The sequence below is a fragment of the Mirounga leonina genome, unplaced genomic scaffold (genome assembly GCF_011800145.1).
Source record: "Mirounga leonina isolate KUSES-001 unplaced genomic scaffold, KU_Mleo_1.0 Mir_92, whole genome shotgun sequence".
Classification (NCBI taxonomy): Eukaryota; Metazoa; Chordata; class Mammalia; order Carnivora; family Phocidae; genus Mirounga; species Mirounga leonina.
Window position 1 is genome coordinate 12,251,322 of NW_023270852.1, and position 15,275 is coordinate 12,266,596.

The 15,275-nt window shown below is 48.3% G+C and overlaps 1 protein-coding gene across 4 annotated transcripts in view; it reads right to left on the reverse strand.

Annotated features, from left to right (window-relative positions):
• Nucleotides 1–14,590, reverse strand: part of STIM1 (stromal interaction molecule 1) — a 186,763-nt gene extending 172,173 nt beyond the window's left edge. Inside the window, exon 1 of one of the 4 annotated variants that reach the window (XM_034995408.1) lies at nt 13,819–14,590. In XM_034995408.1, coding sequence (XP_034851299.1) covers nt 13,819–13,957 — 139 coding nt within the window. In that variant the 5' untranslated portion in view covers nt 13,958–14,590. The remainder of the gene's footprint in view (nt 1–13,818) is intronic. The other 3 variants (XM_034995409.1, XM_034995410.1, XM_034995411.1) reach the window with 3 other exon arrangements.
• Nucleotides 14,591–15,275: the final 685 nt, after the last annotated feature.

Consider the following 15,275-nt stretch of genomic DNA (forward strand, 5'->3'; position numbering starts at 1 on the left):
GCTCTCAAATAAATAAATAAAATCTTTAAAAAAAAAAAAAAGATTTTACAAACAGAAAACGGCAAAGGCTGGAGTTGAACCCAGGTTTTTCCATCTCCAAGACTGATTTTCCTACAATGAAGACCCAGCTTTGTTAGAAAGCTTAATAGCTAAAAAACAAGAAACTTGGAGTCTCAGACTTGGAATCCATCCATTGCACAAATCATTTCATTTCTTTAGGCACCTGAAAGCTCATCTATAAAATGGAGAGATCTGAAAGAAGTGTGGAGAAGAGAAGTCTTTGGTTCCTGGAGTACTGTGAAATGTAGCCCCTTGCCCAGCACTTCAAATAAAGTCAACTACCCCTCCACGCATCACTGCCTAGCACTGACCCTCCTTCTAACTGTCATATATTTTCTGTTAATGGCACCACCAGGCTCCTCATTACCCATACTCAAAACATGGGCGTACCTCTGACTCTTCTCTTTACTTCCTACCCTTAAACTATAAGTCCTATTGATTCTACAGCCACAATGAAGACCCTAATCTCTGCTCGTGAACAACTGCAAAGTCTCCTACCTTGGCTCCCTACCTCCACCCTCACCCCAACCAATGCATTGTATATACACTCTGAGATTAATCTCCCTAAATCTCCCTAAAGCAAAACTCAGGTCATGACCCTTCCTTGGAGGCACAAATGACTTATTGCCTACAAACTCAAGTCTAAATTCTCTAGCCTGGCATTGAGGCCTTCCCTGATCCTTCCTCAATCTTTTCTGCCTTATTTTATAGTACTCTCCTTCATAGATGCTACTCTCCAGCCAATCTGGACTAACTGATGTCTCCTAGAGACTACTTTTTTCCACTCCATGCCTTCACTCACGACATTTCCTCTGGCTGGAATGCTTGCCTCAACCTACCTTACATTTCTGCCTGAAGTACCTGAAGAGCCACTAAGCTGCCACCTCTTCCACAAAGCTTCCCTGATCTCATTTTCCAAAAGGACCATCAGTATCATTCATAGGGCACTAAACCTAGATCACCTTGCACAATAAACTAGCAAATGGGAGACCCACTGTTGAGGATTATACAAGATCATGTACATGAAAGTAGTACAGAGTAGTAGTAACAGTAAACTAGCCCAGTCCTAGTTTAGAGTAGGTACTCAATAAATAGGAGCTCTTATTATAATAAAGAAAAAAGTCAGTGCACATCTGCACTGGTTCCCAGTTATTATACACAGTACTTCTACTGGGCAGGAACTGTCATATAATATACATGTTAAATGTTGACCGAAGAAGTAAAGAACACTACAAAGATACAGACTCTGTCCCAAAGCTTATATCCAAAAGAGTTCAACCATAATGCTAGTTTTGGAAGACATAAACTGAATACACACCACTCTGTAGCTATATACTCCACCACTGTGATAGTCCCATTCAGAATTTATAACTGAAATACACCCTCTCATTCCCTCCCCCATCCCAAATTCCTAATCCCGGTTCTTCCAAGCCACTTAGGTGACACAAAAAACTAATACCACTAACAGTCTGATAAGCTGTACACTTTTTAAACCAAATGCACATCTCTACCTAAATTCATATAGCTGTTTCTTCCCCTCCCCACAAATTATTAAACTAAAATAGAAACATCACTGGCCTTTGGGTCAGATAAACCTAAATTCAAATCCTGGCTTAATAACCTTGGGAAAATCACTTAAATTCTCAGAATTACAGTATCCCCGTCTACAAAATGAAAAAAATATTCACCCTTAGGCGTTATTATACAGATGTAAAGCACCTAGCCCAGTGCCTAGAACATAACAGGTCCTCAATGAATAGTAGCTACCATCATCATTCTTATCTTTGAAGTTATTTGAGTTGTCTTAATTACGTATTTATCTCTTTAGCGATAGGAAGGGTGAGTTCCCGTGAACTTCGCCCTTTTCAGCAGAAATTACTTGAAACAAGACCTCCAGGAGTTTGGCTACCCAGCAACGTACAAGCACGCGCGCACACACACACACACACGGACACACACACACGTGCACACACACGCACACACTGCTTTCTAACCTGTGCATGTATCATACAGGGCACCCGTCTCCCCTGGCCACTACATTTTAGATGCTGGCTCTGGGAACTTGGCAAACATGGACACATTTGTTTTAACATACACTGTAGTGATGAGAGTTCTGAGAGCTTCCTGAGAGGCCTGAGATAACCCAGAGAGGCCAAACAGGAGCAGAGCTACTGAAATCACCCTGGAGAGAATTAGAAGCATATGAGATTTGGAAGCCTGCCTGCCAGAGAGATTTCTGGTCATTACCTAGGCCAGAACTCCATACAAGGCAGCCAGGAGCTCTGGAGATGTGGCCAACAGAGGAAAGGGACAGACCTGTCCTCGCTGGGCCTTGCCGGCCACACGGCTGACTCTCTCAAACCTCTGCCTCCTCCACCAAGGCTCCCTAGGGGCCCTTTCCCCAGTGCCCTGGAGGAAGAAAGCTGCTGTGATGTCCGCTCAGGCTGGAGTTCTCTGAGGTCCAGGGAGTTCCAGGATCAGAGATAACATTTTAAAAGCCAGTGATCTTCACCAGCCTATCCTACCTCCCTGCTGCACAACCAGCCCAGCAGGAAAGAAGACTCCCTCCTCCATCCCACAAGCCAGGCTAAGAAAAGCAGTTAAAGTGTATTGTGTTCATTTGGCTGCCTCAAGTTTGACCTGAGGTAAACCCCCGTGGACCACGGAACCAAAGACAGGGACAGCGGGACCCAAGGAAGGCTTGTCCGCAGGTCTCATGTCGGGCCCCTCGGAGCATAGTCCAGCTGCGGCCACCTGCTCAGGTAGCCGTTGCTGAGGCAAACAGAAACTGTTGGCCAGAGGCAGGGCCAAAGCATCCCCCGGTGTAACTAATAACTGTCGTCGAGCACAGCTTTGGTAGGTCCTCAACAAATAGGGACGAAGTAGGGGCGCCTGCGTGGCTCAGTTGGTTGAGCGACTGCCTTCGGCTCAGGTCATGATCCTGGAGTCCCGGGATCGAGTCCCGCATCGGGCTCCCTGCTCGGCGGGGAGTCTGCTTCTCCCTCTCCCGCTCCCCCCTCTTGTGCTCTCTCTCTCAAATAAATAAATAAAATCTTTATAAAAAAAAAACAAATAGGGACGAAGTAGAGTCAGCAGAAAAATAACGCTCACAGAGCTCCTCAGAAAACCCACCACGTGAATCCTACCCCTAATCTCGGAGCACTCTTGTCTAAGCTTTTCACAGGAACTGGTGCCGATTTACCCGGCACTCTCCCTTCATGCCTACTCAAGCCAAAGATCCACTCTTTGCTATCCATTCATTCATTCAACAAATATCTACTGAGCACATACTTTCTGACCAGCACTGTGAGACACACCAAGGATACGTACTATCGTCAACAAAACAAATGAAACAAAACAAAATCGGAAACAACAACAACAACAAAAATGGCTTTAAAATCTATACAACACTTTCATATAAATTAACTCTTTTAACCCCATTTTTCAAGTGAGAACACCGTAGTTTGGGCCCGACAGCCGGTAAAGACTTCAGCCAGGGCCCAGGGCTCTTGATTCTAGAGCAGGCTATCTCTTGCTTTAAGAGGTATGAGCAGGGTGTGAAGTGCATAGAGTAGTGCAGACAGCAAGTGCCACCAGAGCTTGATCAGAGATGAGAGGGAACTCGTGGCTAGTATTGATGTCAGGGAACACTTCCCAGAGGACTGAGGGGTTAGGTAGGAAGAAAGGAGGAGAAGGGAGGGCATTCTGGGAGGAGAGTACAATGACGTAAGTAAAGGCAAAAGAGAAGCAGTGTGAGGTATGTTCTGCAGACCAGGATAAAGAAAAAAGTGTGGCTGGGCCAAGATCCAGAGAGAGGAACACAGGAAGATAAAGTAGGCAAAGTGGTCCGGGACCAGAAGCTTGGGTCGGGAAGGAAACCACCACCCATCGAGGGATTTTAGAGGCTGTACCATCTTTGTCCCAAGCTCCCCAGCGGAAGACAAAAGTACGAGGCTGCTGGCTCATTTCAGGTTTCTCTTTGCAGGTCTGTCATGACATAAATCTGTTCCACTCTGACAAACACGACTGGGCCGTAGCCTTCCTTCTGCAGATCCACCTGCCCCATCAAGCTATGCCAACACAGGCGAGGCTTTGTCAAATTCTCGGGGCCCAAAGAGCTTCTTCCCCTTGGCACTTTCCAGGGGGCGAGAAGTTTTAGACACATGTAGCCCGAAGTCCATACATAATGCAAGCAGCTGAGCCAAACAACAGTGAGAGACGCAGTACGGCGCTGGGACACTCCTCCTTCAGGGAGCCTGCTCCGCACATCCCAAGAGACAGAGATCCCTCCGTGCTCTGAACTGAAATGCCAAGGGAGTGGTACAGACTGCAGATACGTATTAGTCACCATAAGCCACAGACACCACTGGGCTCCCTTTACTGTGCCTGATATGAAAGCTCTCCAGCTGTGCGGGAAACTCCTCAGAAGCAGTGCTTGATGCTGACTTTGTGTACTCCCAATTCTGCCCAGTCCAATTTCTGTGAACATGATACAGTATTGTGAGCCACTTTCTAGTTCTCCTCTGTATAGGTCTCATATCCCCTAACAATCTACACTGGCTGTGTTAGGGTAGAAAGACTCCACAACAGAGCGGAAATAGCATGTGAATGAGAATCAGACAAAATGAGATTCTAGCTAAAACACTGGGCAAATTTCGATACTCTGATATGTAAAATGAGGAGTTTGGAAGAGATGGTCCTTAAAAGCCCTTGAGCTTTGACATACTAAGACATTAAGTCCTAGCACCTAACACCAATGACCTAAAAGGTCGTAGTAAGTTTTTCATCTGTCAATGTATAAGTCCCAATTCAGTGCCACTTATAAGTCTAGCTCTCTAGGCCAAGTTGGGGCACTAAAGACGCCAAGGTCAGTAGATGCACAATGGGCTTCAGAACTGAAGGTACCAAGCTGAGCAGTTGCAAGACAACACTAGAACGTAGGATAAAAAGCTACTTTAGGATTGGGCCTAAGATACAGGAGGAATATAGAGGGAGGGGCCATGCCAATCTACATGTCAAAGCAATGAAGTCATGCATGAACCAAGAGGGCATGATACCAAAGGGAGTACAGAGAGACTCCACAAAACTCTAGGAGGCAAGTAAAGGAAGTTAAAGAAAAGCTGAGAGGGCACAGCACCTAGAAGCCATTGTTCCCAAGATCATGGCCCTAGGGTGACACCATAGGCATCTTCTTTTTACCACAGGCAGGGTAAATGTATCATGGCCCTAGGGTGATACCACAGGGTGATACCAAGGCCCCCAGTGATCCCCACCCTGCTGGTGTTCATGCCCTTGTTTAAGGCCTTCACCTTGAGTATGGGCCAGACTTACTGACTTGCTTCTAACAAACAGAATATGGCAGAAGTTGTGGCGTATCAATTGTGAGATTAAGCAATAAAAAGACTATAGCTTGGGCACTCCCTCTTGGATCACTTGTCCTGGGGGAAGCCAACTACCATGTCATGAGGCAGCCCAATGGAGAGTCCCAGGTGGCAAGGGACCAAGGCCTGCCAACAACCACATAAATTAACTTGAAGATGCTCTCCCCCGCACCCCCGCAATCGAGCCGTCAGCCCCAGCCCAAGAGCTTGATGCAACCTCATGAGAGACCTTGAGCCAGAGGCACCTAGCTAAGTGAGCACCCAGATTCCTAACCCACAGAAACTGTAAGATAATAAATGTTTATTATTTTAAGCCTCTAAGTTTGGGGATAATTTGTTATGCACCATTACAGGTAGGGACCAGGCCCATCTGGTCAGCCATTTCAAGCCTGCAGCTGGGGCTAGGGAAGTGGTTACACCCAATAAAAGGAAGGGAGAAAGGACCGGAAATAAGGTCAAATACAAGCACCCACATTTTATCAATAGCTTCCCTACAGGCTAGAGTAAGGCCTGAATAAAAGCCTAGCTCGACCATACCCAGAGTCTATACACATTTGATGGGTATACCTCAAGTTAAACAATGGGACTGTAGCAGGTTCAGAGGTGCTTTAGAGAGGTGGTACCACAAGCAGACACTCGGATTCTGACTGAGGTTTTTCAGGCCCACAAAAGCTAAGGTTGAGAGGACCCAACTATCCCTAATCATGCAGTACTTGAGAGTTTATAAAGCCTTCTCACCATGTAAGTTATCTCATGTGATCCTCACTACAAACCTATCCATTAAGGTTACTGATTCCCTTTCTACAAATAAAAAAAAACTAAGCCTGAAAAAGATGAAGTGACTTACCCTCCACTAGATCCATAGTTAGTAAGGAAAGGAACTGGAATTCTCAAGTCCCCCTAAATCCAGATATTTACTTCTGATGGCTGTGGCCAACTCAGACCCTTCAGCAAAGCCAAGCCAGTCATCTCACTCTACATCAAGGCTTCTATCCAGCCCCATCCACTCACTTCCCAACCCTCTCCTCCCCGCTCCACATGGGTCCTTGGTGGAATTAGACAGTCTTCCAGCTACTCTTAACTGCATTCTCTTGGTAAGGATTGCAAAGGTAAGAGTCTGGTTTCTTTAAAATCCTACACAAAGTTTTTCCAAGTGAAGTGAAGCTATTGGACCCAAACTGATCTAGATGATTTTTTTTTTTTTTGAACAGAGACAAAGAGTGAGAAATTCTAAAACAGTGAAATTTTTTTTTAAGATTTTATTTATTTATTTATTTTGACAGAGAGAGAGAGACAGCGAGAGAGGGAACACAAGCAGGGGGAGGGGGAGAGGGAGAAGCAGGCTTCCCACAGAGCAGGGAGCCCAACGTGAGGCTCAATTCCAGGACCCTGGGATCATGACCTGAGCCGAAGGCAGACGCTTAACGACTGAGCCACCCAGGCACCCCTAAAACTGAACTTTCTAAATAAGTGAAGTTTATTCTTCAACACTACCTAACCCTCTCGGAGGAAAATTTTTTCAACTTCTAACCAAGTGCTTAGTGAATTACAGGAGAATCAGAATCAGAAAATAAATCCCCTTCGGTTTAGTTCTACAAACTTTATTATATACAAAGTATAGTACATGCCAAGCCTTGTGCTAGGAGCTTGCTGTCCTACCCTCCGAGGAGTTTATGGTATGCTGAGGAAGGCAAGCACATACACAGATAACTCCACTAGCACAGCATGGTTCCTAAGATTATGGACTCTACCATATTCTGCAGCCACACTTGGTTATATATTGCTAGACTAGTCAAACAACCTGTTAACACAGCTATCACCAGACCACTGAGGCTAAAGGCTCTGAGTGCCAGATCCGTGAGGAACACATCAACAGGTAATATGTTCTGATAAAAACAGCTATGGCTTGGAACACAGATCCCCAGAGGCATAGTTCTGATCCTGCCACTTTTTAGCTATGGGAGCAAAAACACAAATTTCTCAGCTGCAAATTTGTCACTTTGAAAAAGGCCATAATAATAAAAACAGTCCCACCTAATTCCAAAGTTGGGGATAAAATAAAATAGACTGAAAAAGAATAAACAGGGGCACCTGGGTGGCTCAGTCAGTTGAGCGTCCACCTTCGGCTCAGGTCATGGTCCCAGGGTCCTGGGACGCAGCCCCCTCCACCCCAGCACTGGGCTCACTGCTCAGCGGGGGGCCTGCTTCTCCCTCTCCCTCTGCCCCCAGCTTGTACTCTCTCTCTCTCTGTCTCTCTCTCTCAAATGAGTAAATAAAATCTTTTTTAAAAAAGAAAAAGAATAAACAGTTCTGAGCGTGGATGAAAATATCAAGTACCCTGTATGAGCAGCACATCCACGGGTTGAGGAAAAGCCCAGAATGTGTAGCAAAACATATGAGATGGTTTGAAAAGAAGAGAAAAAATATGATCCATCCAAATAGGCCCTGATTCCACCTTTTCCAACAAACTTTAACATAGGTTTTAGGCTAGGCACAATAAAAACAGAGATAAATAAAGTACAACCCCTCCTCCCTTCTTCCACAGAGCTTACACTTGGAAGAGAGCAAACATATACACAATGTGTTGTTATGTGTTACATTAGAAATTTATACAAAGTGTCCTGGGGTAATAAAGAAAGCTCTGTATTGTTATTATTTTATTTCTTAAACTGTGTCCTGGGCACATGGTATTCAATGCATTATTTTTTATACCTGGCTGTATATCTTAAATATTTCATATATTTTATCAGCAGTAACAAAAAAACAACAAAAAAAAAAAAAAAAAGGAAAAGAAAAGAAAAGCTCTGTTGGAAGCCCAGACTTCTCTCCCTAAAAGTCTGATAGCCAGAGCTGCTTGTTTCCTGGAGTATCATTTCCCACAAAGGGAACTGTACCACAGCATGCCCATGAAGTCATTAAGCAATGTATCTCAAAGTTACTCAGCAGGAAATGAGAGGCCCCTTGGTGCTCAAACCCAAGTCCTAGGGCGCCCGAGGAAACCATTTCCCTCAACAAGACCTCATCCCTTCCTTGCCAAAGAACAGGAGTTCTTAACATGAAGGCCCCACATTCCGGAGGAGCCCATAGATAGAATTCAGAAGGGCCTGTGAGTTTGGATGGGAAAGAAATTACATCCCTATTTCCAATATTCTTTTACTGAAAGGTAACATTTCCTTCAATTATATCTTATGGGCAACCAACCACAGTATTAGTAGCGTACCTATGATTTTGTCACCAAAAGAAATGATATTTTCACACCACATTACACTTGCACATATCTCAAAATATTATTTACATTTATCATTACTTCAAGATTCTGGTAGTTCTTAGACCTGCCCCTAGATCACATATGACTGCAATCTTCCTGTCTACAGGCTCTCATGCGAGGTAGCCGGCCAAGTATGAAGCAACTCTGCCCAGTTATTGTTCAGCCACCAAACAGTGAGACTCCATGTACTCACACTGGAGACCCAGGCATCTACAATGCCCGTTCCTGCAGCCTTCCCCAAGTCAGACCACCACTCCCTCCTGGTTCCCCTCTGCCTCTACCCAACTCCTCCTTCCAGGAAGTCCTCCCTAGCCACCTCAGCTGAGCCCAACCCACACACAGCTCTCTTAATCCTCAGGCTACACTGTCTACACTGCCTGGTTTTATGCTTCATTAAGCCTGTGCATTATGCTACATTTAATAGTAGCATACCCCCTGCCCCTAGACTTAGACTTCTTTGGTAGCCCTAAGTCTCTTCCATAGCACAAAGCAAGCAGTAAGCACTCATTGTGGATTGAATAACCAATTAAGTCAGGGTCCTTAACTCAATTGTCTTTGTCTAGCTCCACCAATAACCCACTGTGGAACTTGTATTTGATGCTTCTCTGGATGTCAGTTTCCTCATTTGTAAAAATAAGTGGGTTGAACTAACTGATGTTTCCACCTCTTAACTTCTGAATTAGGCAACCACTTTCTACCTCCCAAGATCTGAGAAAAAAATTATGGGGGAAACTGAAATGCCTCCCCCAGCTCTCCCAGGCAGTGTTAGTCACTTGCTCCTCTGGGCTGCCCACAGCCTTGTGTGTGTGTATACAATACCTCTATCACAGCGTGGATCCCAAAGCTGTGAGTGAGTCTATACCCTAAGGGCTGAGGTGGATGCAGGGAGAAGAGTCAGGCTGCCTGGGTTCAAATTCTAACTCTACTCCCTACTTGCTGTACAACCTTGGGCAAGTTTCTTAACCTCTCTCTGATTCCATTTCCTCCAATATAAAACAGGACTAATACTCAGCACACCGGATGATTGTAAGAATTAAGTGAAATAAAATGTTTGGAACAGTGCCTGCCACACACTAAGCACTAACAAATGTTAGTTGCTATTATTGCTGCTGTTAATTAATGTCTTCCTAGGCACTGAGTTGCTCCTTCAGCTGGATCTCTGTCCTCCTCCCATTCTCCAAACAGTGCTCTGGTCACGCTTTCTTCCGCAGCACCACCACATGATAATATATTTATTTATGTATTTATTTCCTAGTTCTCCACTAGACTGTAACCTCCTTTTTTTTTTTTAAAGATTTTATTTTTTATTATTTATTTGAGACAGAGAGAATGAGAGAGAGAGAGCACATAAGAGGGGGGAGGGTCAGAGGGAGAAGCAGGCTCTCCGCCAAACAGGGAGCCCGATGCGGGACTCGATCCAGGGACTCCAGGATCATGACCTGAGCTGAAGGCAGTCGCTTAACCAACTGAGCCACCCAGGCGCCCCCTTTTTTTTTTTTTCAAAGATTTTATTTACTTATTTGACAGAGAGAGACGCAGCGAGAGAAGGAACACAAGCTGGGGGAGTGGGAGAGGGAGAAGCAGACTTCCCACTGAGCAGGAGCCCGATGCGGGGCTCGACCCCAGGACCCCGGGATCATGACCTGAGCCGAAGGCAGACGCCTAACGACCGAGCCACCCAGGCGCCCCGAGATTGTCACCTCCTTGAGGGCAGAGAACCTATCTGTTCTATTCATCCTTAAATTCCCACCATCAAACATACTGTGTGTGCCACAGAGCAGACACCCAAATATTTGTTGAATAAATAGCACATGAACTGCACTGTTCGAGGTTTGCTGAATAAATTAACCTAGCTAAGGGGTGACTGTCAAAGCTGGGTGCAGATGATGTCCTAGCTGCTCCAGGATTAGTGTGACCCTCTCCCGGCCCCAATATTAGCCTCAGCCAAGCCCCACCCACCTGCCCTTGGCCCTGGTCCAGTTCCGGGAGCTACCCTCAGCTAAAATTAGCATAGCCACCAAGATGGCCAGGCCATTTATAGCCTTGGAGGCAGCAGCAACTAGCTGGGTGGGCAGACAGGGCTCTGGCCTCCCACTCCCACCAGGGGTTGATTGAGAAGCCAGCCTGCAGTGCACAGACTGCCTAGATGCCTATCCTCCACCCTGTTCTGGCTATACTGAGTCACACCACAGTTCCTGATCAGAGGCCCTCAGTATCTCCAACACTGGCAGTCACAACCTGACTCACCTGGGATCCCCCACAAACATTCTGCAGAAAACCTTTTGAGTTTCTGGAAGCAATGAGCCCAGAGTCTACGGGAGGTTCCAAGCATCGGTTCCAGGCCAGCTTCAGAAATGCAGCCCCCAGGGTAGCACACCCAGGCTCAGATCTTTACTGAGAAAGTGACTTAGCACAGTTGGGTGTGCGGGCATCAAAGAGCCAGAAGGTGACAGGAATGGCCTCTCCACTGCCCAACTGAGGGGGCCTCTTAGTGGAGCACCTGCCTTCACTGCAGGGACAGGGCTCTAAGATGGACAGATACATCCAACGAGAGAAAAAATCCAATTCTCTGGCCCCTGCAGAAGACTCTCCAGGGAAGAAAAAGACAGCTCTTTCCTTGGATCTCATCAGCTCAGTTACAAGGGCCTGCCTAAATAACGACTGGGAAGAAAGTAACATTCTCTTGGCCCTGCCTACCACTCCTTTAATGGGGCAGGGCCAGAGAAGATGGGAGAAACCTAAGACCTGCCTATAAGACAGAACCCAGTTTCTTCACCTATAAAAAGGGGAATAATACCACCTGCCATTCTACTAGGCTATTATGAGCCTTTTATAGGAAAAATAGCTGTATAATTGTAAAGTATAAACTATAGAGAACATATAAATTGACCGGGTATGCCAAATCTGATTAGAGAAATGGCAGCTTTAAGGGCAAGTAAAACTCCTGTGTTCTAAGACTACATGGGGACTGTAAGGCCTACGAGAGTTCCTGGCTTCATAAGAAGCTTCTCCCCAAATCCTTTAGCAGAGCCCAGTCCGTAAGCCACCTCTTTGCAAAAAAAATGAGTCCCTGTCTGAGTCAAAGTCCCAGACAGGCCCAAGGGGACAACCTAGAACAACAGTTCTGGGGTCCCCAGGTTCCCACAAACTACAATCATGCCTAGCACCTAGGGTCTCTCTCTGAGACTTCCCTCCCTGGGATTCAGTATTATTATGACAACAGAAACTACTTTCTGAACTGAGAGGAATCAAGGCCTAAGTGATAGAGTCAGCATAGCCAGGTCTCTGAGATATGTTGTGAGGAGGGCTGTCCCCACAAGCTCAAGTCATGGGGTGGTTCTGAGGGATGCTGGAATGCCTCTTACCTTAGGCAGGTGTGTCCACACAAACACACACACACACACACACAATCTTCTCGATAGCAAGCTAATGCCTAAAGTTCAGAATTTCATCCCTTTAGCTCATGTCTAAAATATAAAACACCTCCTCCCCCCCCAAAAAGATATTCATTTTATGTCAGGCACTCATATTTTAGGGGGAGAAAAGGACATTTTATCTGTTATAAACAGGAATGTCACTGAGACAGCAGAGATGTTCCTAGGGTTCCTAGGGTCTACTTCACAGTTTGATCTACATCTGCCTAGTAGACTTTCCCTTCACAGCCCAATGAAAATCAAGCTTTGAGCTACATTTCAGGGGCCAAGGAGATACCATATGGAGGAACAAGATTAATCTGCAAGAAAGACCAATCTTCAAAATAACAGCCTACGGGGCGCCTGGGTGGCTCAGTCGTTAAGCATCTGCCTTCAGCTCAGGTCATGATCCCAGGCTCCTGGGATGCAGCCCTGAATCGGGCTCCCTGCTCTGCGGGAAGCCTGCTTCTCCCTCTCCCACTCCCCCTGCTTGTGCTCTCTCTCTCGCTGTGTCTCCCTCTGTCAAATAAATAAATAAAATCTTTTAAAAAAATAAAATTAAATTAAAAATTAAAAAACAAAATAACAGCCTAGGTGCTATGCTTGTACGTAGGGCAACCCTACTTGCAACTCAGCCCTTCAGGTACACCCAGCCCAATCAAAGAAGTTAAAAGAGAGGGTTTTCGGAGAAAGGGTCTATCATCAAAGCCAGCATCTGGATCCGTCCATGAAACCTCCCAGCCACTATGACCTATGTTTCCTTTTCCTCCTATATCAATGGGTATCCACTGAGCAGTCCCCTCATAAAGAACTCAGCTATAAACACTCCCTAATCTGCAACCCACTGCTTTGGATAGATCACGGTGACAGGGTGAGAGAAATGGGGAAAGAAAACTGAATTCCTTCTAAGTCTTGTGTAAAACAACTGAATTTTAAAAGTATTCTTTTCTTTTGCATTCTGCAACAGAACTCCAGGGCTCCTGATACCTGACAAGGCTCCATGAGTGCATAAGGAAAAACAGGACAGATCAAAAATATCATAGAATTCCTACCCTCATCAGTCAGAAGAAATGGAATAAATCAACAAGTGGCCCCAGAAATTATACCATACCCACCTAAGAAAAAGCCATTTAACTCCCTAGTGGTAAATAGTATTCGATCTAAAGAACTGCCTTGATATTTCAAATGGGATAGCTAAAAGACAGCGGATTACCTAAGGGAAGGGAGGGACTAAGTTTCCCACGCTTGTTGGAACAGAAAGGCACACCTCAACACCAAGCTATAGGGCAACAGAGTTGGCCCAGCCCTGACTTTCCCTGCCCAACCCAAGTAGCCTCAACCTCCCCTGTGCTGCCAAGTGCTGAAACTGGCCAAAAGCAATAGACTTATCATGGCCAATAGACATCATTTGCCTAAGCCATTCTTCCAGACAAGTAGTCCTGAGAAGAGGTCCTGGCTTGCTGATCTGAAAGGCCAAGGTGCCCGAAAGGCCAACCCCTTCTCACTGCCAACAAAAGACATCCTGGGGAGAGAGGAGGAAAGTTGTTCGTCAGGGACAGACATTAGCCATGGCTCCTGAACAGAAAGAACTTCTTGGACTACTGAGAACAGGCAGTGCCATCAGCCGCACATGTAGAAACCTAAGGTTCAACTTGCCCACTCAGGCACCTCAGTCCAGCCCGTGGCAAGGCCTTACCTGCCGCAGTGGACTCCTCAGAACCAGCCCCCGAGCCAGCTCCTGTCGCCTTCTCGCTGTGGCTATGGCTGAAGCTCTGGCCGTGATGCAGGAGGAGCCCCCAAAGGAGCCACAGGGCAACACGGGCGCACACATCCATGACTCCAGGTCTCAGTCAACATGCGCCTGATGTGGACACCTCAGGATCCCAGAGCAAAGCCGGGAGCCCAGAAGTGTAGCCGACAGTCCTGGAACCCCAGGCAAGAGGCCCTCGAGGCGCTGCAGCTGTCCAGCCACCCGCCGGCCTGCCTCCTACCAAAGCCAAAGGTCAAGTGCTCCAAGTTTGGGCGCGGGAGGAGGGCGGGTTCCTCCGGTCCAACAGTGGGTCCGCTGGAGCTGCGGCGGCCTGAGCGCCGAGTCTGCTCCAGCCGCTTCCGGAGAGTTTGGACAGGGTGGCTGCGGGGCCGCTGTCAGCTCCGCAGCGGGCTACACCTCTGCGGGAGGAGGCGGACGGGCGGGATCTCCCGCGGGCACCGGAGTGGGGGAGGAAGGGAAGAGAAGGGAAGAGGGGGGCACCTGGCCTCTCCCCGCCGAGTAGCCGCGAGCAGCACAGGCTCGGGGAGGGCGTGCAACTCGCAGGTCCCCGCGGGCGCGGGCGGCTCCGGGATCCCAGGCCTCCTAGGCTGAAGTCAGCGCCCCCGCCCAGTCCCGTGCCCAGGCGGCCGGCGGTGCCCAGGTTCAGCAGGCGGACGCGCACTGGCCAGGCCCGGGACAGCGGCTCCCCCGCAGGCTGGCGGGCGGCGCGGGGCGGGCCCGGGGCGGGCGGGGGCGTGCTCTCCTGCAGGCCCGCCCCGCGCCGCCCGGCCCCCAGCGAAGCCCGGCCCGCCCCAGAGCCGGGCTTATCCCGGAATAACCTGTTAGAGGCAGCCGCCGGGTGCCCCCAGCCCGCGGTGGGCTCTCCCCGGCCCGGGTCCGCACTCGTGTCTGCCAGGACCCCCCTCCCGCGCCAAGGGTCGGGTCCCGGCCTCCCCTTCCCCCACGGGAGTCTCTCCCGCTCTAACCGCCCGCGTATGGGCGGGCGCGCCCCGGACACGCAGTAGCTCAGGTAACCCAGGCCTGCGGCGACGGCGGCAGTAACTGCCCTGCCCGGATCTCCGGGCCTCGGTGCTGCTCCACTCGCCTCAGCTCTAGAGCCGGGCTGGACAGAGAGGCCCCCGGCACAACGATTGCTGTCCCGGGATGCCTGAAGCGACAACGGCCTGGCCGGGGCCGGGGGCACGCTCCCAGCCCCCCTACTTCGGGCCGGCTTTCAGGCTCCGCCCTCCCGCCGCGCCGCGCAGCCAATCAGCTTCCTCCTCTCTGCAGTTTAGGAACCTGCGCGCTTAGTCACCCGCGCGCAGTGGCCCCTGGCGGGCAAATCTGGGTGCTGCAGACAGGACTCGAGCTCCTGGGAGGCCCTGCCCCTTTGCAGAGGGGTT